Source organism: Anser anser (genome assembly GCF_964211835.1).
Source record: "Anser anser genome assembly, chromosome: 24".
Taxonomy (NCBI): Eukaryota; Metazoa; Chordata; class Aves; order Anseriformes; family Anatidae; genus Anser; species Anser anser.
In genome coordinates this window covers 4,196,557-4,223,226 of record NC_139745.1, presented here as the reverse complement: position 1 = coordinate 4,223,226, position 26,670 = coordinate 4,196,557, and the positions used below count along the sequence as shown (strand labels likewise).

The 26,670-nt window shown below is 47.6% G+C and overlaps 1 protein-coding gene across 4 annotated transcripts in view; it reads left to right on the top strand.

Moving 5' to 3' along the window:
- Positions 1-16,121: 16,121 nt before the first annotated feature.
- The window catches only part of RPS6KA1 (ribosomal protein S6 kinase A1), a 41,159-nt gene continuing 30,610 nt past the window's right edge, over positions 16,122-26,670 (top strand). For 2 of the 4 annotated variants that reach the window (XM_083810519.1, XM_083810517.1), the window contains exons 1-2: positions 16,122-16,315; positions 22,770-22,814. In XM_083810519.1, the coding sequence (XP_083666645.1) occupies positions 16,253-16,315; positions 22,770-22,814 (108 nt within the window). In that variant the 5' untranslated portion in view covers positions 16,122-16,252. The remainder of the gene's footprint in view (positions 16,316-22,769; positions 22,815-26,670) is intronic. The other 2 variants (XM_083810521.1, XM_083810518.1) reach the window with 1 other exon arrangement.

The following is a 26,670-nucleotide window of genomic DNA, read 5'->3' as shown; positions in this document are numbered from 1 at the left end:
TTGTTGCTTCTGCTAATCAAATACAGACTTTGCTGTGGTGTAGTGACTAAGCAGGAAACAAGATTTGTTGAGTAAAAATGCAGCATTTTTATAGTCACTACTTACACCCTAGAACAGAGCCAAACCGAAAACCCTAATGTGTAAACGTCTCTTTCAGTAACTTTATGAGATGGAATATTTCTTCCATCTCTACTTGGCCGTTCCTGGGACTTGAGTGTCTGTTCTTAAGCTCAGTGACCTGTTTTAACCTGTGCTGTTCAGAGGGAATCCAACAGCAACAGGGAGGAGTTTCAGATTGAGAAGTATTCTGCATCTAGAACGCTAGAGGTATTCTAGAGCACAGGGAACAGATCAAAATGTCCCGGTAAGAACTATTTTTCCACCTTGCGTTATCATAGCTGAAAAATCTTACATTTCGCCTCACAAACATACGAAAAGTAGTGAGCTCGAGTAAAGTACGTACTCCACCCAGAAGCAGCAGTGTAGAAGTGGCCAACAACGTTTCTGACAACTGACTTGAGCAACCAAGCAGTAGGATGCAGCTGCTGCCAGGCTGCAGCTCCCCAGCCGCGGGAACGGGAGAAGAGGGGAGTAAATCGGGGGGATGTTCTCCAGGAGAGGCAGCCCTGGGACAAGTGAGTGGGGCTGCGGTGTTGGGGCACAGTGAAAAGGAGCTCAAGGATTTACAAGAAGGGCATTTAGGGTGCTGTGTTGTTGGGCTGGTCTGCTCGGCCATGTCCTCCAGAAGAGGATCTGATTGCTCTAGGGAGGAAGAGCGGCTCACCTGCGTGAGAACTGACGGCAGGTTTGATGTCCTCTGGATTTCCTAACGAGTCAATTTGTAAGCATGAGTGAGACGAGCATCGAGGTCGTGGAATGGTCTTGGACGTCCACAAGCTGGATGATGTTGGGAGTGCTCTGTGAGCAGTGAAATGGGCTTCCCCCAATAATAATGTAATTATTACATTAAAATAATAATGTAAGGGTGAAGAAATCTTGAAATACCCTACCTTGCTTTATGTTACTGGGCCTCTGCAAAGGGAATGAGCAGTTCCAAACGAGCTGGCTTTTGAGCAGGTTGCTGCTGGCCTGGTTGCCGACTGAAATGCTCCGAAACCAACCTCGTGGCTGGGAGGCCTCTTCATCCCTCAGTTGAAAGATACGCTACTGCTAACAAAGCGTAGTTACAGATCGTATTTTTGTTGAAGAACGCGCTCCTTAACTATTAACGTTTTCAATACTTAAAATTCTAAAATGTTTGCTGCTGTGTTGTGCGTAATGGTACAGGGTATTTCCTTCAGCCAGAGGAAAACGATAATTCTGGTGATAACTGCTGCCTAAGTTACTCTGCAGTCATCCAGCCATGCCACCTTGACTGCTTCCCATTGAACTCCCAAACCTCATTACCTCTTGCACGTACTGACAACTGTCTTCATGTCTGTGGCACGTGTGTAACTTCATGCTCAGCGTAGCACATTTTGGAACGTATTGTCGCTTTAATTTTTGCTACAAAGCTCTCTTATATTTTCCTTTATTCTGATCTGGCATCTAGTTGCTGATCAGAATGCCCCTCTCTCCCATAAGCAGAAATGTTGCTAGGGAAGTTCTAAACTCGCTGGATGATCTGCAGCTCAGCTACGTGAGGGATCTGCCTGTCTCTTCTCCACACAGCGACACGTATTTGGTGCTGCAAGATTTGACTCTATTGCTACATCTAAGGTGTTTCCCACTGGGCATGCCCTTGTGCTGAAGTTATTTTTTCTTTTGGGGCTTGACTTGACATGCAGGGCTCATCTATTTCTCCTTAAGCAAAATGTAAGGGATGCTAAAGACAGTAAATCCAACTAATTAGTTCTCTAAATTAAAAACTAAATAGCAGACAACGCTGTGCTGTAACCCGTGCATGTTTAGTGGTTAGAAATAGCCACAAATCTGCATCTCCAGCTGCCAGAATGCCTTAAGCTAAAAATAATTTTTTCTGTTAAATCATAACCGTTTTACATGGAAAATTGTGTGTGTAATCTGGAAATGTGATTTATGCTACTGGGTACGTTAAAAAAGCTGATCTCTCAGGTGGTGTTCGCTTTAGCATGCGTTCTGTACTATTAGAAGCTTTGAGATTACAAAAATTGGAGACTACTGGTGTTTCGTGGAAACAAAGGTAACATGAAAAAGCATCCAGTGATACACAGTTGAGAATCACTACTTTGTGATGTTTCAGTGATAAATAACGTGGTGCTATTCAGCAATGTATATTTTTTTTCCAAATTTCAACTCAGGCTGGGGATTTGAGCATTTAAAGCACTCCTCAGAACACACAACAGTTCCCATATGCAGCAGGTGACAGAGAAGGGCCATGGATTGTCTGGTTTACCAATAAATAAATAACTAGTACTGGCAGAACTCAGTTGCGCTTCTGGGCTTTGCTCAAGTTTCCTGTCTAGGATTTTTTCCTTTGGAATCCTGGTAGCTGGGATCCTGGCAGTTTCCAACCAGCTGTATCACTTCCTATTAGATACGGTACATCTTGAAATCTGTGCTACGCTCCTCGGCAGGGTTGTGCTGGGTACATTGGATGTGTCCTGTTCTTAGAATAAGATATGAAAGCTTTTTGTCTCTCTGCTAATTACCTGAGTTCTGAACACTCACTGTCAGTTTGCATGATTCTTTTTCTTGTTCTGCTTTCTGATACCTTTCCCACCTTCATTTTATCCATCCTCTTACAGAAAAACTTGATTTGCACAAGTGATGCACAGTGAAATGGGAGCCTGATTCACTTGGAAGGACTGAGTCTGTTGCTTGGAGTTGCAGCTGCTTTCATGCAAAGGAGAACAGCCACATCCAGGATGCAGAAGGTCACCACTGACAACAGAAAGGCAAATGAGTAGGTTCAGTGTTTCCTTGCAGGCCTTGGAGTAGTAGTTATGTACCTCTCTGGTTTAAATCCATATAAAATGAGTGGCTGTGCCTGTAAGTTTTTTTCTCGGATTATGGCTTCAGCACAAAGTATCTGGGAAATAGACCCAAATAAATATGCATGTTTGCATATTTATGTGAATTTATTTATATGTGAAGTTATTTTATATAATTTATATATGCATATATATATGTGAAATAAATATTTGCATATTTGTTTCACACTTTGAATCCAAAGCCGCTTTTTGATTGTATAGGTAAGATTGCAAAGAATGGCTGAGCTCTTCGTGGCACCAAAATATTTGGCATGCTTCCAGTGGAGCCTGTGGATGATTCTTCTTTTCCTAATGCCTTCACGTTTTGCTGGGGTCTTAAGAACGTTTAGATTACTGAGACACGATAGAGCAAAGTGTCTGCACTTTTAAAGCCGTGTACTAAGTGACATTTAAATGTGAGTAAAAGTTAGTGTGAGCAAGTTACAGACCAGCATGTCACCGTAATTCTGCACAAACACCTTTAGCCCAAACATGTTTTTACTGTGAAGTGAAAGTGGATTGTGAGCTAAAAAAAGCATGAGAACCGAAGTAGATTGTGCTGGGAGGACTCCACAAGAATGACAAACTCATGTCCCTGCCCCTCCCAGTGCAGTGCCCTTGGATTAACAGTTTTGAGTTTCAGGATAATGTACTCCTGCAGAAGTTTTCATCTTGCATTCACAGAGCTTAATTATATTTGGAAAAAGTGATGGCGTACTCCTCGCATCAGCCAAGCCCTGCCATGGGTGGGTATGAAAAGGAACAAGGAAGGAAAGGAGACTAAATTTCAGTGAGTGCACACAGTGAATATTGAGTTGCAGGATCACTCATGTCAGAAGAATCACCTAGCTTGATGGCACAGGGATTTCATTGTCCCTAAATCATCCCAGATACGGTAATACCATATCCAGGGATTAATATTTCTAACTATAATTTCTGAGAAATGGGTTCTTATCCTGCCGTTTATAAAGATGAAATGGAGCTATAGTTATGCAGACAATTTACAATGCACACCTGTCCTCATTTGCAAGGGATAGGAATGAGACAGAACATGGGAAGCTGATTCTGAGTAGAGTTTGACTGAGGCTGAGGAAATACCAACTAATAAAGTGTTAGTAAATTGAGGTTAGGAAGATTTCTGAGGTGAAAGACTTTTTTTTTTTTTTTAAAAAAAAAAAAACAACTCTTGGCAATCTTTTTTTTTTTAAACCATCTTGAAATGGGAATTTTTAGGGTGCCAGATGATGTAGGGTGTGACAGAAGAAATAGCAACAGAATACATCAGGGAAAGCTTCCTGAATGTGAGGTCTATTAAAATGCATTAAAGCCTCCAAACAAGAATATTTAATTGCCTCAGGTGCTTAAAACCAGCCTGGAGAATGTACTAAGAAAACATGCTGGAAGGAGTGGTCCTACAGTGGCTTTAAATAACCCAGCTGCGTAACATCGCCGTTGCTCCACCTTCCAACCCACCTGCAGATACTGGAAGACTCTGCCTTTTTCTACCAGATACTTGAAACCCAAACTCTCTAGGTTTCCCCTTCTGAACAGCAGATTTGGTAGTGGATTTCATTACACGTTACTCAATCATCTCACTAAACTTACTTTTGGATTTTTAACAGATTTCCCTCTGGGCGACAACTCTTTCCTGCTCTCCAGCTTTTCGGTTGCTGTTGCTATGTGGAGGTTAGTGTGTACAGCAATCATGGAGCAAGAGGGGAGTTAGCCCAGAGAAGATTTCTATTTTAGTGTTTCACAATTGGGAGATTTTGTGTACCTTTACTCTAATGAAGTGGTATCTCTGTGCTTATTGTCGATGGAAAGTAGGTGTTGTCTAAGAACCGAATGCATAATATTAGATGGTCTTAGTCTAGTGTGAGGACTGATTGTAAACTTGGGCAACTAAATTACCTTTTCTAGTGGTTTCCTTCTTACTGGAGATAATAACAGAGATTGTTAACTATGCTTTGGGTATTTGGTGAATAGAGTTTGTTGGACTGTAGCCTGGTTTGAAATGCCCAGGTTTCCCTGTCACAGCATGACCAAATTAGCTTCCTTGTTGGCAAGCTAAACAGAAATCCAGGAAGGAAAATTCCATTGATACTAAATTAATTTCTCTTGCGAAAATGCCCATGGTTTCAAAAGTAAGCTGGATGTGAGGCACATTGGCAGGGGAGCGCTGAATTTGGCAATCTCGCCTCTCACATTCTTGCCCCAGCTCAGTGGACAGGGATTTATGTAGTGCTGTTTGTTTCATTATCAGATGTTGATTAACAGCCTATTCCTTCCCTTCACCACACGGTGGTACCAGGAAACACAGAATCAGTGCTCGGAAGCCAACAAATGGCTGGCAGTGTCCAAATGCATCACATACTGCCCGTTAACAAACCTGAGAGGCTGAAGTCTGGTTTATTACAATCGAACGTGTTAACTTCTTTTAGAAAGTGGGAGAAGTTCTCTTCCAGCATTCCCCATCGCCGTGGTGTTGTGTTGGCTTGGGAGACAGCATTAGGCAACCAGTAATCACCTGAGCAGTGCGAGTCTCCCTTCTGATTTCCGATGTATCTATACAACCACACTACATGAGCGCTTTCCAGTTTTTGTTATGCTTTTGCTCAAAACCCACACAGTGCTCAATTCATTGCCAGTTTACAGGCCTACCTGACATCTCAGGGGAAATGTGTGTTATGGCAGGTCTTTGAACTCAGGCTTCCCAAATTCTATTCTAGGAGTCACCGGATTGTTCGTTTTTCCCCTCGAGCAGTTAGTGCAGCTGGTATGACACGTGTCCTGAAAGTTTAAGCCTAAACTAGAGCTACTGTTATCCATCTCACCTGTCCTTAACTGGGGAAGGGATACTTTATCTTAAACCCAGATTTAAATGGCTATTGTATAAGCCTGGTCAATTTTAGGCTTGTTGGCACAAGCTACTTATATCAGATTTGCTGAATCTTCAACCTGAGATGACAGTATTGTTCAAAGAAATAATACGTTGTCAACAAGCTTTCTGTACTTTTGGTCATGTCTCCTTTTGCATGCCAGTGTCTTGAGTAGGTTTGCTTTTTCTCTTCAAGCTAAATGCAATCCAGGAAATAGAGTTGTAATACTTGTGCTAATTCACAACGCTCATTAAAAGCCTGACTAGATGATTTTTCTGATGTTGTAAAGTTCAGTGCTCACTTTGGTAGCCAGCAACCTTTCCCATCATTGCGTTAACATTCTTGTCAAGTCTAGCAGAATGACATCCTATAGTATGTATTGGGCTGAAGCAATACCATCATTTGTAGAGAGCTGTTTGTCCTTCACCTTGTACATTATGAAACACTTTAGTCATTGGGTTATCTCCTTCTAACACATGCTTTCGATGTTTACCCTTAGCAAGTAGCAGTGCCTGAAGTTGGAAAGGAAGTGGCTGCTTACAAGAGTTGGAGAGATTGCATGTGAAGCACTTGACACACTAATGATACTTCCCTGAAGTGGATGCAAAATGGAAAGGTGAGCTCCTGGTAAGCCAAACTTGTTCCTTTTCTTCAGCTCTCAGTATGTGACTGGGGCAGGGATCACTGTGCTAGATGCATTTTTGGGATGAAGTGAGCAAAACATCACCCAGACTCAGAGGGAGAAGACAGGGATTCTCAGTCACTGACAGGTGTAAATGCCGTGCCGTGAAGATACAGCAAACATTGAAACCAATTGTTTCAGGGACATCGGAGTGTGCACTGCGCTGGAAAACACAACATAGTTTTTATTCAAATGTCCCTATTATATATGCACCATCACCATTCCCTGCTAGTTCCTAGATAACAAACCTACAGTGATTATTCAGTGATGAGTGAAATGACCAGACCAGAGTTCTTAAGTTGCCTATAGAGCTTGCATTGTGTGTGCGTGTGTGACTCAGCCCAGAATTAGGGATGCTGATAGCCCCTTTTAGACCCTTTCTTCCTATCATTCACGGAGGTGGTCAGCCTCACAGCCTCCTGAGTGAGTATACTAGTTGGGCTGAAGTGTGTTGGCCTCAGCAAGCTTATACTATATACAGGGCCCGGCTTGCACACATGAGTAATCAGATTGTTTAAGATAAAATGCCCCAAAGTCATCTCAAGGTCCTTCTCACGTGCTGCGTGTGCTCAGCGCTGGGTTTATGCATTTGCTGCCTTTGTGCATCAGAGCAGTGAGAAGTGCAATGACTTTTTTTTCTGAAATCAAAGGTGCTGGGTTCCTGCCCACTATGAAGAAATGGTGTGTGAACCCTGAGCAGGTAGCTCATTACACAACCAGACACGTATGAAGTCAGAATTGTGGCTTCTTTGCACTTTGTGTGCAGTTAACCCAGCAGCAGTTCTCATGCACAGCAGTTATGTAAGTCTCTGTGCAATACCGTGCTTTTCTCACAAGAGGGATTCTTCCCAGTATTGCCACCTCACCAACACTCTGGTTCTGCAGCTTTTTTGTCTTTCGGACACAGTTTCCATCTTACACTGGGAGGCAAATAACTAAATTTTCTTCATGACTGGTGCTAAGAACTGCAAGGCCACAAGGGGTAACTAACTGATGCTCCAGATAGGCTGGTTTACTGATTCTTGATCCACACTGATTCACCTTCTCACTTTACTGAACAATTTCTAAGGCCATAGTGATGAAATTTGAACTCATCTGTTTCTGTCTATATCTACCTCTCCCAAAATGCTTCTGGCAGCAGGTGAGGTTATGCCAAAAGCGCCCTGGTGATCTTGTAAGGAGGGACATTTATCCATTGGTAATTGACTCCTATATTAATTTCCAAGAATCTGGCAAGCAGCTGCCAAAAAGCCTGTTTCCGTCTCTGCTGATCAATATTGCTTTTCAACAGGCATGTGGTGTTACTGAGCGTTAGCTAATAGCGCTGTGTTTCTTGTACTGCTTTAAGAACTGTAACATGCTCCAATGTCTTTAGATTTGAGAGACTTTTCAGTTAAATAATGTTACATCAGATGTTATTTATTATCCATTTCCAACACACTGGCCTCATTTCCACCATATCTTATGCTGGGCTGCCGCCACAGGGCATTTATCTCTAACATCATGCTAGTAGCTTTTTAGGTTGAGGCAGAAAATGCTTCTGTGCAGGTTTTAAATAGACAAATAAGGCAGCAGGTCTGGCCAGGACTTTCAGAAACAAGGTTATGAGCAAATAATCTTTCTGATTTCCCACAGGAAAAGGGTGAAAGAAGTCTTTACCTACCTTGCAAGCCCTGTCTAAGTCTCGTTTTCGCTGTCATTTAAGTCAGCAGCAAAACTCAAACAGGCTTCCGGAGCTGGAACCTTTTAAAATGTTCACTGCCTGTGGCAAAACCTTTATTGATATAAAGCAGTGTGCACTGAAGCTTTTAGTTATCCCCACTGGGTGACAAAATACCTGTCTCTGAAGTTTTTGCTCTGTAAATTGCTCTTACTCAGTGGCTGGAGACACACTTGTGAGCAAAGAACAGGAGAAGGTGGTGGGAGAATCCGACAGACTGCCCCACAGTGAGCTATTTTCCCTCGGACATGTTTCTTGAGCATCGTGTCTGAGTGTGACAGTCTAGAACGCGGGTGTGCTGGTGCACTTTGAGAGCCTGAAACATCCATGGGCAGGGAGGAACACAGTGGTGTGGCCCACCACTATTCCTGCTCCACTGGTATTTACTGGTGCAGCCTTCAGCTGTTCCAGGCAGCAAGGGGGTGGCTGTGCAGCTCCCCGTTCATGCTGCAGCTGCTCCTGGGTGCTGGAGGTTTATCTGCGCATTGAGCAGTTTTTGATACTTTTTTAATGTGCTTATTTTATGAATTCTTGAATATGAATGCTGGGATAGCTTTTATAGGGAAATGTATGTTGTTTTCAGTGGTAAAACATCTCCATCTGAGCAATACCATCCTCCTCTCTTTACAGTGACAGAGGAAAGACACAGCCCCAGTGTAACAAAGAGATTGCTTTCGATCACATGGAAGGAAGCCCACAAAGTCTGAAGAAAGAAAGATAAAAGTAAGCTTCTTGCTTTTGATCTTAGAAATTCTGAAATTATCTTTTCTGAGCAGTTCTGGAGAATGACAATGAAATGACAACCACACAAGAAATGACCGCTTAAATTGTCACTAGAGAATAATCCAGAAGAAGTAAGCCTTCCTTCATCAGTCGAGATGTAGGACCTATGTGTAAACTCACTGAGACAGAGCCAGAAGAGGCCCAGCTGGACACTCCTTAGATTTCTAATATAAAGCACAAGTACCTCTTTTGGAAAGACGAATGTCTGAAGAGCAGTCTCCAAACTCCCTTTACTCATCATGAAGGTGAGCAGGGGAGAAGAGCGATTTAAAAAGCGGAAACAAGAAGTTCCCCCACTGTTAGCAAGTTCTGTTCTGCTCTCAAGTATTGATCCAGTCCATGGGGAAGCAAAGAGGGAGTCTTCAATCTTTCAGCAACAAAGTACCAACCTTGCATTTCTGCTCCATTTTATGGTGTGCTGAAAGACATGCAGCGCTGCAAAGTATCTAGGAGCCTCACTAACTCCAGAGTCTTTTTCTTTTTTTTTTTTTTAATGCTGATGAAGGACAAACAGGTTTTCTTTCGCCAGGTAATTGTCTTTCTGACATCACTGAACCTGTAGTGCCTTTTGTTCGATCCCCTACAAGGAAACCAGTGAGCATGGGGTAGATATATCTGCTACCTGTATATGCAAGCCAGCTGAGTCATATCTGTGCCGCTTTGCAGTTTTAATCAGGTTCTCAAATACAGAAAAGAAGCATTAGAAGAAAAGTTGAAGACATACATTTCTCTCCCTAGGTGGTGAAGGCACCTCTTTAGAAAGTTTTGCTTGTGTTGTGTCTTCCTGTGGAACACAATTGGTCATTCTGCCAAAATATTCCCAGGCAGGATCACTTCTTGTATTTTGGGAGTTTATTTCTCTGTTTGTTTTTGTGATGTGGCTTTTCAAGTCTGGATGTGTGCAGCAATCTCTGTTTTGTAAGAGTACTAAGAAGCTAAATACTGACAGTTATGATTATATCAGTCTTGAACAAATTGGAAATAAAGTCTTTTTGTGTGTGTGTGCTTTTTTTTTCCTCCATAAGAAAAATAGTTTACTTGGCTTGGAGTCTTTTGGCTTATCATCAGGATTCCTGAAACGTACTTCCAATTTGGATTTTTTTTTTTTAACTTTGAATGATGGCATCCCAAACTGTGTAATGGGATAATTAGGAATGGGTATTTGTGTGTGCCCTCTGTTAAGCAGGATGAGACTTGTTCAGTTGCATGATGTAGGCTTGAGACTGCGAAGAGTGGAATGACATTTTCCTCTAGCTGAAGCTGGGTTTCTGTTGAAATGTGTTTTTGTTTTCAGTTGCCATATTTCCCTTCCCTGTCTGGAGAAACTGGGACCTGTGCACATCCGTCTGTTCTGTAAGTAGCACAAAACTGAGGGAATCTATTTGTATACGCTTAAAAGACCCATCACTTGTTTACGAGTTTTTAAACCTAAAAGAATTATAAAACTGACTACTTACCACTATTGTTTACTCAGCTTTCTCCCTGGCTAGGGGACAATGAAAACAGGCCCGAGAGTTTCACTTCTGTTTACAGTTTCTAATAGCTTTCTCTTTCATGTTATCACTCCCTTGCATAGCACTACAATGAAATAAACTACAAACATATCTGTATGCTAATTAAAACCAAAATTGGCCAGGTAACTTGTTCTAAATAACTTACCACCTGGGATGCAAACCTGCTTTAAAAATCTGCCTCTCTCACTCCCCCAAATAATGCATTTGCTTGTATTTTATATGATTTTTTGTAAGTATTTTTCAGTTGTAGTTGAAGACCAAACCTCCCGTTTTCCTTTCAAACAGGGAACTGAAGTCGTTGGGACCTGAACAGTTCTGCTCAGGTATGTGTCTGCTGGTGCTACTGCGATGAATTCTCTGAGCAGCCGAGCTAAGGAAATAGCAAGTGTGTGCGGAGGCAGAGTGCAAGTTCGCAGCAGCTTGTTATGAATCCAAAAGGCTGAGCCAGAGCAAAGGCTGAATGGGCTGTGAAAATAGCTCCTCTGAGGTCCTAGGAAGTATCTAAAGGCTATGACAGCACCGAATGCAATTGGTCGGAGTACTATCAGACTCACATAGTTTGAATACCGAAAAAGCAAGCCACCTTCCACTCTCCCCTTAGATAATGTTAAGAAGAGGTGTCTGCGTTCGAAACAGATTATTTTCTCCTTTTGTTTGGATGTTAAGGGTTCTGTTCTGCATAGAAACAGGAACAGACCTCCACTCATTTATTTGCATCCAGGAAACGGAAGGTAACTGATATCAGGGGAGACTGACAGAGTGATTGTATCCATGACAACCAGCAGATATGGCCTTGCTGCCTGGCAGCTCATTCCCTGGTCGCCTTCCCAGGCCACAATCCCAGCTCCAGTGGGTCCCTTTCCTCAAGGCACCTCTTAGCTGCAGCTGGATGTTCCTGAGAGATAGGTGCCCAATTCCCAAATGAAGTGAGTTTCCTAAAGGCAACAGCTTAATCAATTCTTGTCTCCATTAGCAAAACTCTTCCCTGACTTGTGCTGCGTGTGCTTCAGCCAAGGACTCCCTGGGAGCCCCAGAGGAGGTTTCAGAAAATCTGGTCCATGGAGGAATGGCATGATTTACAGTAAGAGCCCACAGGAGCAGGGTGGACTCAGCAACTTGCAGAGCCAGCAGGCAAAATGCAATATGTAGTGCAAAAGAAAAGAAAAGGTTTCAGACACGCTAGGCACCTTAATAAATGCAGGAATTGGGGAGCTGAGCAAGGTCATCTGATGCTCACCTTTGCTGGAAGTACTGGCAGAAGTTAAACGCCTTCAGTCTGCACATGCCCCTTTCAGGAGAATGAAAGAGCTGCCTGGATTGTGATCCTCGAGGAACTCCTCATCCCACCGTCTGCTGTGGTGTATTTTCTGCATTCCAAATACTGCCTGGACCTGCCTTGGAAAATGCTGGCATTTGAGGCAGCTGCAGTTGCACACAGTGGTAAGGAACGGAAAGAAATCTGTCACAAAAGGAAGAAGCAATTCCACTGTTAAACCCAGCCAGAGTTCCTCATTTATAGGGCACCTGCTTTATATCTTAAGTGTGATGTTTGAACCACGCTAAGGAAAAATGTCTCCCTGGGATCAAAACAAGGTGATTTATCATCTCTTCCTTCATAGTGGAAAAACAAAGCAGAAGAGGCAAGGAAATGAGATCTTGAATTGTGAGCTGGGGATTAGAAGACGACAGGACATGGAGTTCAAATTCTATCCTGATGACCTGTTGAAACCGTGACTCAGTTTCCCTATTAGTAGTGGGGATAACAATGAACTAAGGAACTGATTAGCGAATCTTAAAAATACAAAGAAGGTTGCTGTAAGCTCTAATTAAACGACTGTCATAGTGTATACACAAAGCAGATTACATGAGCCTGTCTTTGGAAATTGTAGCAGGCATTTGGGACTCGGTTTGTGAGTTCTCATGCCTGCAATCTCTTTGCATTTCCTTATATGTTTAAAAGCGGCGTAGCATGAAGTAGGCAGTTCAAGAAAGATGCTCCCTGGCTCCAGTAGAGAAAACGGATACGGTGAGCCATGGGAACGCTGTGTTGCTGTTGGGTTAGGTGGAGAATCACTTAGGCAGCTTTTAGCGTAACGAGGAAAACTCTGCCTGTTCAAAGCCTGATTGGATTTGGTAATGTGGATAAGGACCGGTCTCGATACTTCCGCTGGGGAACTGCTTCTTTGCGGATAACTGGCTTAACAAATGTTGTCAACCTCCCTGAAGAGGAAAATGTTACAAACCAAAAGCCAGCCAGCTGCAGAGGCAAAAATATCTACAACTGTATTTGAGGAGGATTTGATTTTAAAAAAAAAAAAAAAAAAAAAAAACCAAAACTGTAGCATTTTGAATTTTCAGCAAATTTAATACTGATGAAAGGGCCAGCCAGTTGATCTGGAAGTCTCTGTTTACAATAACAGCGGCAGTCTAAATGGAAATGTAGAAATCATGCTATGAACTCTCTCCAGCCTGCAGCCCTCTCCAAAAAATGTCAGTATATACGTTTTAATCACTGTATTTAGCCAGGACACTTACCCAAACAGCAGGCTCGGCTGTTCAGCTCCAAAGCACGTTATTTGTACCCTGCTTTCAGGACAGGGGCTGTTTTTTATAGCTATTCTTTGACTAGAAAATAAATACCAGGGTAGACCACTACCTCATTTCACTTACCCAGGCATCCTCCTCTGGACTTGCTAACAATCTAGTGTGACACATTTCATGTTCTGTTAATCTCCTGCACTAGGCAACACTGAATCACAATTACCGAAGGCAGGTCAGTCTGATAATAGATAGCATTGCTTCTCTTTGAGTCCTGTAGATGGGCATTGAGAGTCCCTTTAGATTGTCTACCCAGCACTGCTGCTGAATTGCTGTGCTATTATCTAGTCTTTTCGGGGGGGTCGTGTAATTTTGAGGATACTGTAGAGCTACCTCAGCAAAACTGTCTCCTAGCCTTTAACAGAAGTAGCTGCACAGATGCAGGAAATAGTCATGCATAAATCATTTGTAGTCTCCCAAATATATTTAACTTGCCGTTTTATTAAGAATTGGGCAAGATAATTTGAGAGTTTTGTTGAGGTGCAGTGGCACCCATGGGCGCAGAGCTGTCTTTTTCTTTGAGCCTAAAGAAGTCGTTGCTCCATAAAGCTTCATAATTTCTGTCTTTTGTCAAGCTCACGGTCAGCCTGCCTGTCATTCTGCTGTGAAATATGAAGGACTTTCTGCATCTCAATAGACCTGCGAGGAGGTGGAAGCAGCAGTAGGTTCCTTTCTCCCTTCCCTTATTGAATTCCAATAGGTCTTGCTCTGCCCTCAAACTGTTCTTCTGCATATTGTCCATCAACCTTTCGCTGTGACCTTGAAAATTAAGGCTCGCTTTTCTACTGGTTACCATACCACCCTATAAGTGCAAAGGTTCCTTCCATTTCTCAGCACTTTGCAATGAATTCGTTTTATGTTTAGCGTTTTTAATTTCTGTTGTTGTTTACAGTAACAGTCGTGACCTTGGGGTCAGAAACTTCTCAGGAGTTAATGACCAACTTGACTAAGATTACCCCCTCGGCTGCTGCAGATAACCGCTCAGCACCCGATCTTACCTGACCTGCAGGCACAAACCTGCCTTTGAAGCTGGGAGACGTTTTGTGGGTCACCTGATGGGAAATGTCCTTTGTGCCTGTCGTTACGGCTTACCTGCTCCGCGTGGGTCTGCCACCCGGGTGGGAAGCTCCAAGAGCACCAGAATGTCACCCAAAGGTCGCATTCGTGGGGCCTGGCATTAAGGCATGGCAGGTCGCAAAGAGCAGTGCCTCATTTTGTTCTCCTTCCAGAAAACATCGAGAGAGCCCTCTGCTACACGCACTTCTCTTCGTGTTCCCACCACGGACCTGTTCAACATGCACGCAGAGCAGATAGAAATCCAGAAAGGGAGATGCGTTTTGCAATTAAATGTAGAAGGTAAGTGGGATGCCAGTATTGACATCATCGTGTTGCTGATGCCATTTAAAACAGGTTCCAATCTGCAGCAGCTGCAGGATGGATGTAACCAGACGGCACGCCGTGTCCCAGGCAATACGGGGAAATTACGGACAGCTTTGGAGCTGAATTAATAACTCTCCACGAGATCTGCTTCAGCTTGCACCAAAAGTAAGTGACATGAGTTCAATTGGCTGTAACAGGGCCTCGCTTAGTACCAGCCTGGTGGGCTTGTTACTGAACGCCTTCATCTGGGACTCCAACACTGAAGGCACAGAGGGGTGCTCTGCACGCAGGACTAGGAGGCAGCGGTTCCCAGGCTCGGCTCAAACACTTTCTGTCACCCTGGGAATTTTTTACACACGATTCCCCCACATGTGAAACAGATAACAGCCTAAACCACAAGCAGGTCCTGATGATGACTTACAGATTAGCTTAAGTGTTGTGAAGATTAACTGGAATTTTTCAGTGTTGTGCTCTGCCCTAACTGAGCTTTCTCAAGGGCTCGCTGCCCTCTCTGAACAGGTTATGGGCTTAGGATGGTGCAATGCTGACTTCTTGGGACAGACGCCTGCAGAATACAAAACCGAGCTGTATGTGCTTTCACTTGGGCTCATTAAATGGTATTTCCAGCCACACCTTGATGAGGTCAACCCTTAGTGATGCACCCTTTCAAAAAGATTTTTTATAACAATTCTGTAGTGAAACACAAAAACATGATGCCTTGAGTTTGGGTAACTTTTTCCTATGTGAGAAACCTGGCAGAGCAGAACAGCAATTGTACAGGAGCACTTGTGCTTAAGGCACCTTTCCTTTGAGGATCTCCAAACGGTGTAGAAAGGTGGATGTGGGTGTTTTTAATCCATGTCTTGCCAGGAACAGAAGGGGGAGGAGGGCCCTACAAGCAGCAATGAGTAGCAACTCCCTGTGCATCTCGAACTTAGAATCCAGATTTCCCGGAGACGTTTCCTGCTTTAAACAGAAATACAAATCGTCTCTTACTGAGTTTACCCTCGCAGCCTCTTCCCCTGGTGCTGTCGTGTAGCGCTGTGTGTGCAGCGAACCAGCTGGTGACTTCTGCAGCTCTAGAGGGGAAGGATCCTTCCCGGGCACAGAAGAGCTGGACGCTCGGGGCAGCGTAGCTTGCAGTAGGTTTGCTGTTCGGGTGCCTCTTGGTGCCTTGGAGGATTTCCTCACTAGCCCCACTCAGGCAGCGGCCGCCCCTCACCTTGCAAGCCCCAGGCGGTGCCTTCCCACCAGCTCTACGATCTCTTTGCCTAACGGGCACGTCCCGAATTTATCGGGCTAAAAAAACGCCCAGGCAAGGCTGCGGCTGAGCGGGAACGCGTCGCCCCGAGCAGCCTCGGCGCCCGCCGGAGGTGCGGAGCGGCGCCCGGCCGAGCCCTTCGTCCTCCCCCCAACCCGCCTGGCGTGGGGCACCTGCCCACGGGCGGCCCCCGGCGGAGCTGCCTGAGCCCTCCCGCAACTTCGCCGCGGGCCCTGCCCTGCTCTCGCTGCCTCCCCAGCCCCCCCGCAAGCTCCCCGGCGGCCCCCAGCCTCCCCCGGAGCTCTGCGGGCGGAGCGGCGCCGCCTTCCCCCGGCCCCCCCCCGGCCCGCCCCGCCCCGGCCCGCCCCGCCGCTCCCGGCCCGGCCCGGGGAGCCGGTGCCCAGCGCGGGGCGCCGAGCCGAGCCGAGCCGTGCCGTGCCGAGCCGAGCCGAGCCCCGCGGGGCAGCCCCAGTCCGCCGCCAGCATGCCGCTCGCCCAGCTGGCCGAGCCCTGGCCCAACATGGAGCTGGTGCATCTGGACACGGAGGTGAGCGGGGCACCGGCCCTTCCCGGGGGGCAGCGCCGCCCCCCAGGGGGCTCCGCGGAACAAAGGAGCGCCCGGCCGGCCTCCCTCTTCCCTTCCTTCCCTCCTTCCTTCTTTCCTTCCTTCCCTCCCTCCTTCCTTCCTTCCTTCCCTCCGCTCCGGCCCCGCGGACCCTCCCCGCGCGTTTCCCCGCAGGGCTCCGGGCAGGGCTGGGGGCCGGCTGGCTCCCGGCTCGGCGGATCGCGGGGGCCGGAGGCCGGCGTGAGCTGCTCCGGCTGCTCCGAGCCGCAGGGCGCTGCGGGCACGGCCGTTGTGCCCACCGGGGCTGGGAGCGCCGGGGGCTTCATGGCTCCGCTGCTTCCCTTGCAGGCTTTCATGATGAGTAACGTGTGAGTAGCGTGCACCTCTCTTCCCACCCAAACACAGGGGCAGGCTGGCCCTGCCGAAGGCCCTGGGAATAAATGCCTCTGATTTTGGTTTTTTTCTCCTTAAGCCTTCTTGCTGTCTGTCTGCCTAGACCCAGCTGCCCTGGCAGGCCCGTGTGGCAGGTTCGGGGTACCCAGCCGTGGCTCTGTTTTACTTTGCTGGATGTGCACGCTTCCCTCTTGCTTTGCTCTTTGCCTTTAATGAAGGCTTCCAGCCCAGATGTGCAGGACAGTGCACAGCATCTGTCCGCATCTGCAGGCTTGCCTCACAGCCATTTCGGAATAAAGGGACAGCTCGTAGCAGTTTTCACCTGCTGCAGAGCAGCCAGCTGAGGCAGTGTGCTCTGGCACTCTTTAGTTAAACATCTCCTAATCCAAATTGGAACTAGCCGCTTTCCTGGAGGAGTGATAGGGGTGGTGTGGATTTTGTCCCAGGCGCTTTGCTCAGACCCTGGTGCTCTCCCACTTGGCTGGGCTGAAGGCTGTCACGCTTCTTTACCCCTCCTGTCACTCTTAGGGATGTTGTGATGGTTAACTGCTCAGATGTGCTTATTCCTGTTTAAAATTTTCACTTGAGGGACCTTTACTTAGAGCACAGGCGGCGTTTCTCTAAGCACTGCAGTGACAGCAGAAGGGTCTGCTGGCGACCGGAGGGGAGGTTGCCCAATCTTCATCAGCCAGATGCGGCAAGTCTTCTCCTGGAGACTTCCCGGGGCGGGCGGGAGCCGTGCGGGGGATCCCCGTGCTGCGTGTGTGCATCTGGCACGAAGGTGCGGGTGCAGTGGGCTGAGGGCATCCGTTCTGAAGCATCGCTTGAGTCACGAGGATGTGTTTGTGCGCGAAGGTGGGAGAGGATGGCAGTCCTGCAGCGACTTGATCGTGATTCCTGAGACCGCGTCACGTGCGCGGAGCCAGCCGGGTGTGCTGGGGTAGGTTCGAGCTGGATTACAGCGCTTTGTAATTGTGGTTTCTCTCTTCCGAAGCAGGAAGATAGCCTGGAAACTAGACTTGTCATGGGAGGAAACGAATGCTAGTGCCCAGGGCAATAAATGCCATCGGTGAGATTCATTTACTGCCTAATCCCAGGTCTCAGGTGCCAGGCAGCCGGCTGTGTCAACATCACGAGATCTCTTGACCGGAACTGGCTGCGGGGGGGCCCGGTGCGTTTGTCAGCCAGAGTCAGTTGTGAAGATCGTGGCAGCACCAAGAACGATTTCCCCACTGCGTTAGTTAACAGGTGTGTTAACTGAAAATGGAAATTTCGGGGCCTGCCTTCCCCCAGCTCACCTTGACCAGAGCTCTAGGTCAGCTCCAGGGGCAGGAGCAGCTTGCAGGTGGTATTTCTGAAGGTCAGTCTCTTTACATCTCAGTACCACCCCAAATGGGACGTTAGCAAGTTAGTTCCCTGGGGCTCGAGGTGAGCAGGTACGTGTACTTGCTTCCAGCGAGGAAGATCATACAGGTGGTTTCACCTCTGAGCCTGGCTGTCACCACCTGGGCCAGATGTCGCTGCATTCCTTCAGATCCTGCAGCCTGTCTGCAAACCGCAGCCAGGGACTTAGGCTCGGTGCAGGTTTGTTTTTACCTTGTGAGGTTAAAGTCACCGAGAGCAGAGGCCCAAGCAGAAAGTTTTAACCTCTCCCGGGCAAGGTGGTACCACGGAGAAATGAAAGAGACTTTTCTGGAATGTCAGTTACGTAAATTGCCTGGGATCCTTGCCATCGAGGTCTGAAACCGGCTTCCTTGAACCTTTGCTTTCTGAGTCACAGAAAGGTGCTGTCACCGCGCTGGAGGAGGCATCAGGCCCATTGTTTCAGATTTGGGGTTTTTCCACTGCGCTCCCCGGGCGGTTGCTGCTGGGGACCGGTCACAGCTGGCGCCTGTTGTCGCAGCCTGCCGGGGAGTGGGTGGCAGTGGGAGCAGGAACAGATCCGCTGCAGGAGACAAGTCCCTCTGTCCTGGGCACTGAGCTCGCTTCATAATACTTTTTCATCCCCTCTTCCCTCAGAAGCTTACATTATTCGGAATATTGCTTGTGTAGTAGAAAAATCTGGCTGGGGCAGAGTATAAGCGACAGAGTGGAGTTGAATGACTTCATCACCATAGCGATGGAAACTGTCATCTGGGCTATGCGTTTCTTTAAACTCTTCTCTTGTTACACAAACATACAGCAACACAACTGACGTGGGATTACGACAAACCCAACCACTTCAAGCTAATTATTTTTGCCTGTATCATCCTTTATTGAGCAGAAGCTATTCATGAGTAACTATCTTTTTGAAGCATCTTAGCTGAACAGTGCATAAAACAGTGATCAAAGATACGGGAGGAAGCCAAGTGACTTGTGTCTCTGATATGCCTCATGCAGAGTCTCCTCGGTCTGGACTGCATGGGTTCTGCAGAAAAGAGTTGGAGATCTTTATTTTTTTGCAGAATTCTTTCGTTTCTCTGAAGTGCAATAGGCAAGATCCACTTAAAAATAGAAATAAAATGTCTTGTTCTTGTGTCAAACGAGCAGAAGCTCTGGGGTGAAGGGTTTCTTCCCCCGCTGCTGCCTGCTTGAATGTTTCACCCTTCATCAAAGGGGGGAAAAGGAGCACCCTTGGTACCTGCTCCCCGTGGCTTATATATGGGTATCTCGGAAGTGACCAGCCAAAACCTAGAGGTCCAGGAATAGCAGCAGGCTGCCCAGCTAAGCAGAGCTGTCGATAATCCGGGGTGACTTGTGCTGATGCTGCTAACTATAGAGCACAGGCCCTGATGGCAGCAGGAGTGGGCACAGGCGCGCGTGGTCCTGCCGGGGGTGAGACTTGTCCTGGTTTCAGATTAGAGCAGCGGTGGCTTGTTCTGCAAATTGCTCCTCCCTGGGCTGCAGATTATGGGGAATTAAAGGGATTTAAAATGCAAGATGCCCTAAGATAAATATCTCCAGGTTCAGCCAGGCTGGCGGTTATGTAACGGAATACACTTCTTTCCCGGTACACTTTTCTGCGTGCCATGAAGAAAAGTTCTTAGAGTAGCGTGTGCGCTGTAGGGCCTTTGCATTAACTCCCAGACAGCTTTAGCTGTCGTTCAGCTGGACGTGCCCCAGCTGCCGGGCTGACACCCCGTGTGGCCGGCAGGTGAGCTCTGTAATCACCGTGTCCCATGGCCACGGAGCGGTGCTGGCTGGAAAGCCGCGGGGACATCCCGCTGTCCCCTGGCGAGGCACGTGAGACCAAGCCCTGCTCGGTCTGCATCAGCTCCTTGCTGCCGTGGGCACCCAAGGGAAGGCGCCGCGCCTCCCTCCTGCAGCAGGTGCTGCCTGGTTGCTGCCTGCAGGGAGCTCTTGGGGGTTGCTTTCAGAGTAGGACACTGAGGCCGCTCCTTTCCAGCCAGGAGAACGGTGCGCGGTAAGAGTGGATCTGGCACGATCGGAGGCAAACACACATGCACTCGCTGACACGCTGTGCGTGGTATGCAGGGGGAGTGCAGAAATAAAGCATTTTAAAGAGACAGACGTCAAACCCAGAAACCCTCCAACTATTTCAGCTCTCCTCGTACTGCGGCGAGTAGCCGTATGTTATCCTGTGAGGTGATGGGTCTGTAGTTGTGTGTTTCCATCATGGAAGCTTACAAACGGCTCTCGAACCCCATATGAGGGCATAAAGGCTCTGTTTCTTCTCTCGGGTAGAAGGAAAACACTTGGCTGTAAATACGGCAATTCTCTCCTTACAAATCCATCCAACATCAGCTCGTGAACGTGACTGTTGCATTAGGAGCTTCATCTCGCTAAGGCCACGGATTTACGTGCCCAGGAAGCCTCCCTAGGACGGACACTGTTCTGTTTGTTTCCACGTCCCTTCCGTTCCCAGGTAGGATTGATTGCTATCAGCAGCAAGTGCACGGAACAAGTGTCCCTCGGGGTAGGGAGCTGATGAACTGCAGCGCTCAAAAGCTCTGGCAGGTCCTGGTGTCTCCTAGCTCAGCCCCGAAGCTGAGGGCTTGAACAGACCCTGCGTTCGCTCGCCAGATGCTGATCTTCCCAGGGGAATAAAAGAGCTTGTCCCATGCATCAACTCATCCCCTCTCCTGACACGTGCCTTGTAGATCTGCTCTCCAGACCATGAGCCAGGCAGTATTTCTCTGTCTGACATGGAAATTGTACTTCTTACGGGACTCGAGCTGTTTTAGACATAAACAGCCCTCCCAGAGCTATGGTTTTGATTAGCCGCAACTTACAGATTGTTGATCAGTGACAGCTGAGCCAGTAAACACGAGCATGTTTCCAAGTCTGGCCGTCTTCAGCACGGTGTCTCCCCTTCTTCGTGGAGGGATATACATAAACATAAACTCTTACTTCATTTCTTAGATATTCTGTGTGCTAATGTCACTAATAGCTCTGTGTAAACATCAGGCCTGTGTTCCTCTGGAAGAGCTTGGTGCGTGGTGGTGTGCGATTACTTCATTGCAGTTGTTGCCTGAAAATCCTAGGAGCTCAAACCCCATTGTGAGTGGTACTAAGGTGACTTAGGGAGCTCAGAGTAACTCCGTGTAAACGTAAACGTTGCAGGGACAGCATCAGGCTGAGGCAGGTCTTCCTTCCCCTAGCTGGTGTGGCGGCTCTCTGCACTGTGGTGGAGCTGAGCTCTGCTGGGAGCTGCTGCAGGCGGCGCTGGCTGGGCCGAGTCAGGAGCAGAGAGACCTGAACAGGAAGACCCATGGAGACTGGTGGCTGTGGTTTGAGTTATCTGAAAACCACGCTTGTGTAGAAATGTAGCTCTTTAGTGCTCCATCCTTTGTTACGAGCTAGCTGCAAGCAGGTATCCAAACAGTTTGAACGCGGCACTGATGACCTCCTATGGAAAGGAGGAGAGTGGAAGCACCAAGTGGATGCTGTAGGAAGAGAGCACAACACCAGAAGGAGGTTTTCCCAGTGGCCCCAAAGCTCCCTGAAAATCAGCAAATGCAAGTTTTCCCCTTAAAGACAGTGAAACACAAACATTCAACTAGGAATCTGAGGCTGAAATACAAATGTGTTGCGCTTCTTCTTTCAGACTGTAAAATCTAAAGAGAAGTGGATAAATTTGCTTTGTTCTTTCAGGCAAAGTGAGGGCTTCCATGATTTTTGGAGCCTGAGACGAGTGCAAATAGATGTCAAAGGAAAACCTTCTTGCCCTTGTTTTTCTCCCTAGTCTGCAGAAACCCTTTTGTACACGCTTACCCTGCTCTGCGTATCTCTAAGTAAATCCCACCCACTTCTGCTCCTGCTCCTGCTGGCTCCTCCAGGCACGGTGCTGTGCTGAACCTGATACGCCTGTGGTTCAGCGCTGAGTGTGACTGGCCTGGTGCCACTGCAGGCAGCTCAGGTCACCTGTTGTGACTTTGTACAGAGCCCCAGCAACAGAAGCTTGACTTGAAGGCCAAAGGTGGCCTGAAGCCAGGTGGTGCCGATTTCCTACAGTGATACCAGCCGTGATAAGGTAATAAATTACTGATAAAAGCTCATATTAAAAACCAATGTAAAGGCAAAATGGCTGTGAGGCTGTAAATTGCATGCTGGCACTGCTGTCCTGTCTTCACCTGGTTTCCCCCGCTTGCTTCTTCGTGAGTCCCGGAGCGACAGTGGAGGGTGTCGCTGCCACGCAAGTGCCGGAGGTGGGATAGCGCAGCCACACCGCTGGGTTTCTGTCTCCGGAGCAGCCCCTGCAGCACACGCTGCCGAGAGCGGGACTCCTGTACACACCAACCCTGGAATCTGTGCCTGAGGAGCGCAGGGACGAGGCGGATCCCACGAGCAATACCAGCCCTAATTGCAGACTCCCTGGGCAAGAGACTTTGTTTACACAAGTGTTTTTTTCTGTCGGCAGAAAGAGTCTTTTGCTGTGCCCCCAAGACGTAAGGGAAGAGTTCAGCCCTCTCGTACCGTGTCTGAAAGTGGCATCCCCCTGTTTGTCCAGCATGAAATGCTCTCAGAGCAAAGAGGCCCCGGGGGTGTCAGAGGAGCGGTCCGTGCCTGGTGTGTGCTAACAGCAGGTTCTCTTCCTTTGCAGAATGGGCAGGCTGCTCCAGAAGAAAGTGGGAATCCTCCATCCAAGGTAAAAATGCAGCAGGGTTAAGTCTTTTACTCATCCCTCTGAGCTGCATGTGGTGTGTGAGCTGACTTGGTGAATGGGTTGGGGAAGGCTATTTTTAAATCCTGTAAGCTGCTGCTTTGTAATCTGGACGAGTGCATGCAGGAGCGTGAGGGACTGGAGCAGAGGAAGAGGAAAGCCAAGCCCTCCTTCCTCCTGTCCCTTTGGTCATCCAAAATATCCGGGAAGTTTCCTAAAGGGCCACCTGAGTCTAGCACACCGGAGGTGGACCAGCAGCTGTAGAGGAGGGCTAGAAGTGAGAATCCCTGGGGTGTTTCAGTGCCATATTTACATGCTTCTCTGTTGAGATCTTGCCAGGTGGGGTGAGAAATGCAAGAGTATTTGATGGGTTTGGCACAGCTGCCCTTGCAGGGTGCCTGGTTTCTGTTTATTCTCTTGCCCTGGTGGAGCTAGGAGAAGCTCCACATCTGTCATGTTGCCCTCTGCATCCCCATTAACAGCAGCAGGGAGTGGTAGAGGGAAGTGATCTGCTGTCTTCCTGCTCCCCACATGAGCAACGTGATGTTGAAGGATGTGATTACTCTGATGTGAACCCTCTCCAAGTACAAGACAGAGAACTGATGTTGTTAACACGGGTGTTTCCTACTAGTGCACACTGTCTTGCACACTGTCTCTGTCTTGCAAGACACTGTAGAGCCGAAGGGCAGCAGAGAAGGCATTTCAGTGCCCTCAAAGCACAAGCCTTTCCGTATTTCCTTTTCTGATATGCACATGCTGTAATTATGAAGAATGACTCTCCGTGTTTGATTTGGCTTGGGGACCTTGCTGAATGGCCTGACCAGAGTTTGTCCCGTTCTTTACACTCGGTGAGTGCCCTGTGGCAGTTTGTCTCTGAATCATTGTTCGTGCTAAAGGCCATGGAGGCTTATTGTGTTGTTTCTCGGTTACCATAACGTTTTTAGTAAAAGAAATTTAAGCATAAAACAATCGGCTACTTTTGAGCTAGTTCTTTTCCAGAAGCTTACGCTGAACTTCCAGTACTGCCATTGCATCTCCACTACCTGTTCTGCTTTCCTGGGCTAGCTGTTGGGCACATTTCCAGTGGCCTGCAGGAAATGTGGTACGGGTCAGATGAACTCAGGTCAGTGACACTGCACTTCTCTTCCCTGAGCATAATGGTTTTATGGTTCTTCGCTGTGCCTGCATCTCTGGCACGGAAGAAAATCTGTGTCTCGTTTGGTTAGATTCCAGCTGGGCTTGTAAGACTTGAGACTTTGCCTGTTTCATCTTCAAACACTTGGCTAAACTGCCCTCCCGTGAAAGTAGCTGAAGGACGATGCTTTAAAAACAGTTGAAGACTTTTTTTTTTTCTTTGAAGAACATCACTGGGACAAAGCCTGGCCAAACCCAGCTGTAGATACAGCCCCTCAAAAAGCTGGTGCAATAAAGGCTAAAAAGCATGCGGGGTTTTCTTTGCCTTTTCTGTTTCTACGTCTGTCCCTCTGTGAGACATGAGAGTCAAGGTCCCGTTGCAGCTGGGGAGCCTGGAGCAGAGAAGCAGGCAAGTTGTCCAGCATCCCGCAGCAGGCTGGGAAGGGAACACAAGAGCCTTGTGCTGTGTACAGGGTCCTGCTGTGCACTTTTCCAAGGCCCCATGGCCCAAATGCCTGTGAGCAGCATCTGACAATCCCATTTTCGGTAACTTTTAAACGTGTGAAGCCCTGCTACGTGCTCCTGAAATAACCTCTGTCGCACTTTCCAAGTTTGTACAAGGTATATATATTCTACCAGCACGAAGACAAATGAAATCCCTACTATAAACACATACCTTAAACTTCAGGGCTAACTGGCACTCTGAGCCAGCTCTGATGCTCCAGAGGGGGGACGCAGGCAGGCAGCTAGCTCGATATCTATGTATTTTTCTGTTCACTTGGGAGCAGACGTCAGCAGTCTGGTGCTGACTCTTGCTTTTCACCTACAGCAAGGACTAAAGAAGGAGAACTAAGCAGCGGTAAACATCTGAGGTTGTGTATTTGTAAGCTGAAAGTTGCTCGGGATCGCTTCCATGCCCCTCTGTTCTAGCTGTGTGTAAGGACAAGAGGCACCTTTATCCCACGTCTGTACTTGCTATCCTCTTGCGGCTAATTCTGTGATCTCTTCTAAAAATAGGCCAAAGCAGCAACAGCGGCCATTACTCAACGCCCACACGAGTGCCATGCCTCCTCCTGTCCCCATAAGCAGGATGCTGCCAGAAGTAAAATCTTTATTTGCTTGGGCAACAACCAAAGAAACTCTGAAAAGGAGGAAGTCCAAGAGTTCCTCAAAAGAGTTGGGAACTTGGCAGCTGGCGGCACAAGACCTGATGCCTGCCTCATCTCTCTCCCACCTCGCTACTCCTGTTGCACATCAGGGCCTTTGGGCATGAAACACAGCAGAATGGTCACTGCAGATGCAGCAAGGGGATATTTTGGGCTAGGCTGCCTGTGGTCTGTGAATAGCCCGATATTTTCTAGTTGCCTTTGTAGCTGCAGCTCCGCTTCCTTCCCGGGACAGCTGGTGCGTTTCACAACAACTTCTGGCTTTTATTCCTGCGTGGCTTCCCACCTTTCAAGAACAATTGTGGTACACAAGTCCCTGCAAGCATCGTTCCCTGGTGTGTTTATCTGAGTATCTTGGAAATGCCTGCAAGATCCTACAGGTTGGGCAGAGCGTTTTCCAGGGCGACTGCCTCCCCTTGCGTGGTTCTGCAGAGTCAGGGCATCCCAACAGCGTTCCAGCTCTGTGGCCATAGGAATCCCAAGCCAAACCTTCTCCTGACAGTGAGCACAATCCTAAATTGCTAACGTCTGGATCCTTGCTTATCTGGATGTTCCCAGTGTGTATGTGTTAGAACAGTTTGCAGTCTGCTAGGCAGTCCTGGCCACATCTTTAAAACCAATCCAACTAATCCAGCTGCATTGAGCAGGAGGTCTGTGGAAAAGCTAGGTGCGAGGTTGTCTTTTTTTAACACCTCTCTTTTGGTAATGTTGTTTCAGCCTGTTTAAATTTGACATCGGCTTTATGATAGCAGCAGTGCAGTCAGCACCATGTTCCGGTGCAACTTCTGTGGGCTGCTGAAGAGAAGAGCTGTTATTTCCCATCCGTGTTGGTGACAGAGGTTTTGTATTGCTCACAGAGCACGACTGATACCTCCAACATCTTCCACATTTCAGAGAATGGCTCAGGGCCCGCTTTCTTCCTCTTCTGTTTTCTTTGACACGAGTTGGGCTGACACCGGGTTCCCCCAGAGAGAAATACCTCCTGCGACAGGCTCGGGTCAATCCGCTGGCTTCCCCGGCAGAGCCACGCATCTGTGCTGGTCAGCAGCAGAACACGAGGGCTCTTGCCGTGCTCTCAAAAGCTGCTCTGTGCCAGGGGCTAATTGCCAGCCCTGTGCGTTGGTCTTTTGGTATGGAATCTCACTCTCTCCTATGTTCTCTAGATTTTAATTGTCAAGGAGGCTGAAGATTGGTCCTTGTTCAGCTGGGGAATGGCAGCAGAGGGCTTGAATTGAGTGGAAAAATGGAACCTCTCATAATTGGGGCTTTACAGCATGCCCTGCAGCCAGTTTGGCTGAGGGGTGAGCATGTACGCCATGAAGGTGCCAAGTGTGAGGAATTGTACGTGAAAGTACAACACCCAATTAGCGAAATCATTTGATAATGAAGAGCAGAGGAGGGGATTTGCAGTGTCGAGCGTGCCCACTCTCTCTGGAGGTAACCCTGCTGCAGGCTGGGAGTGCTGATCAGCTTGTTCTTGGGCGTTAATAACAGGGTGCAGTGAAACCTGGGGAGGTGAATGAGTAACCTCTGCCAGCTCT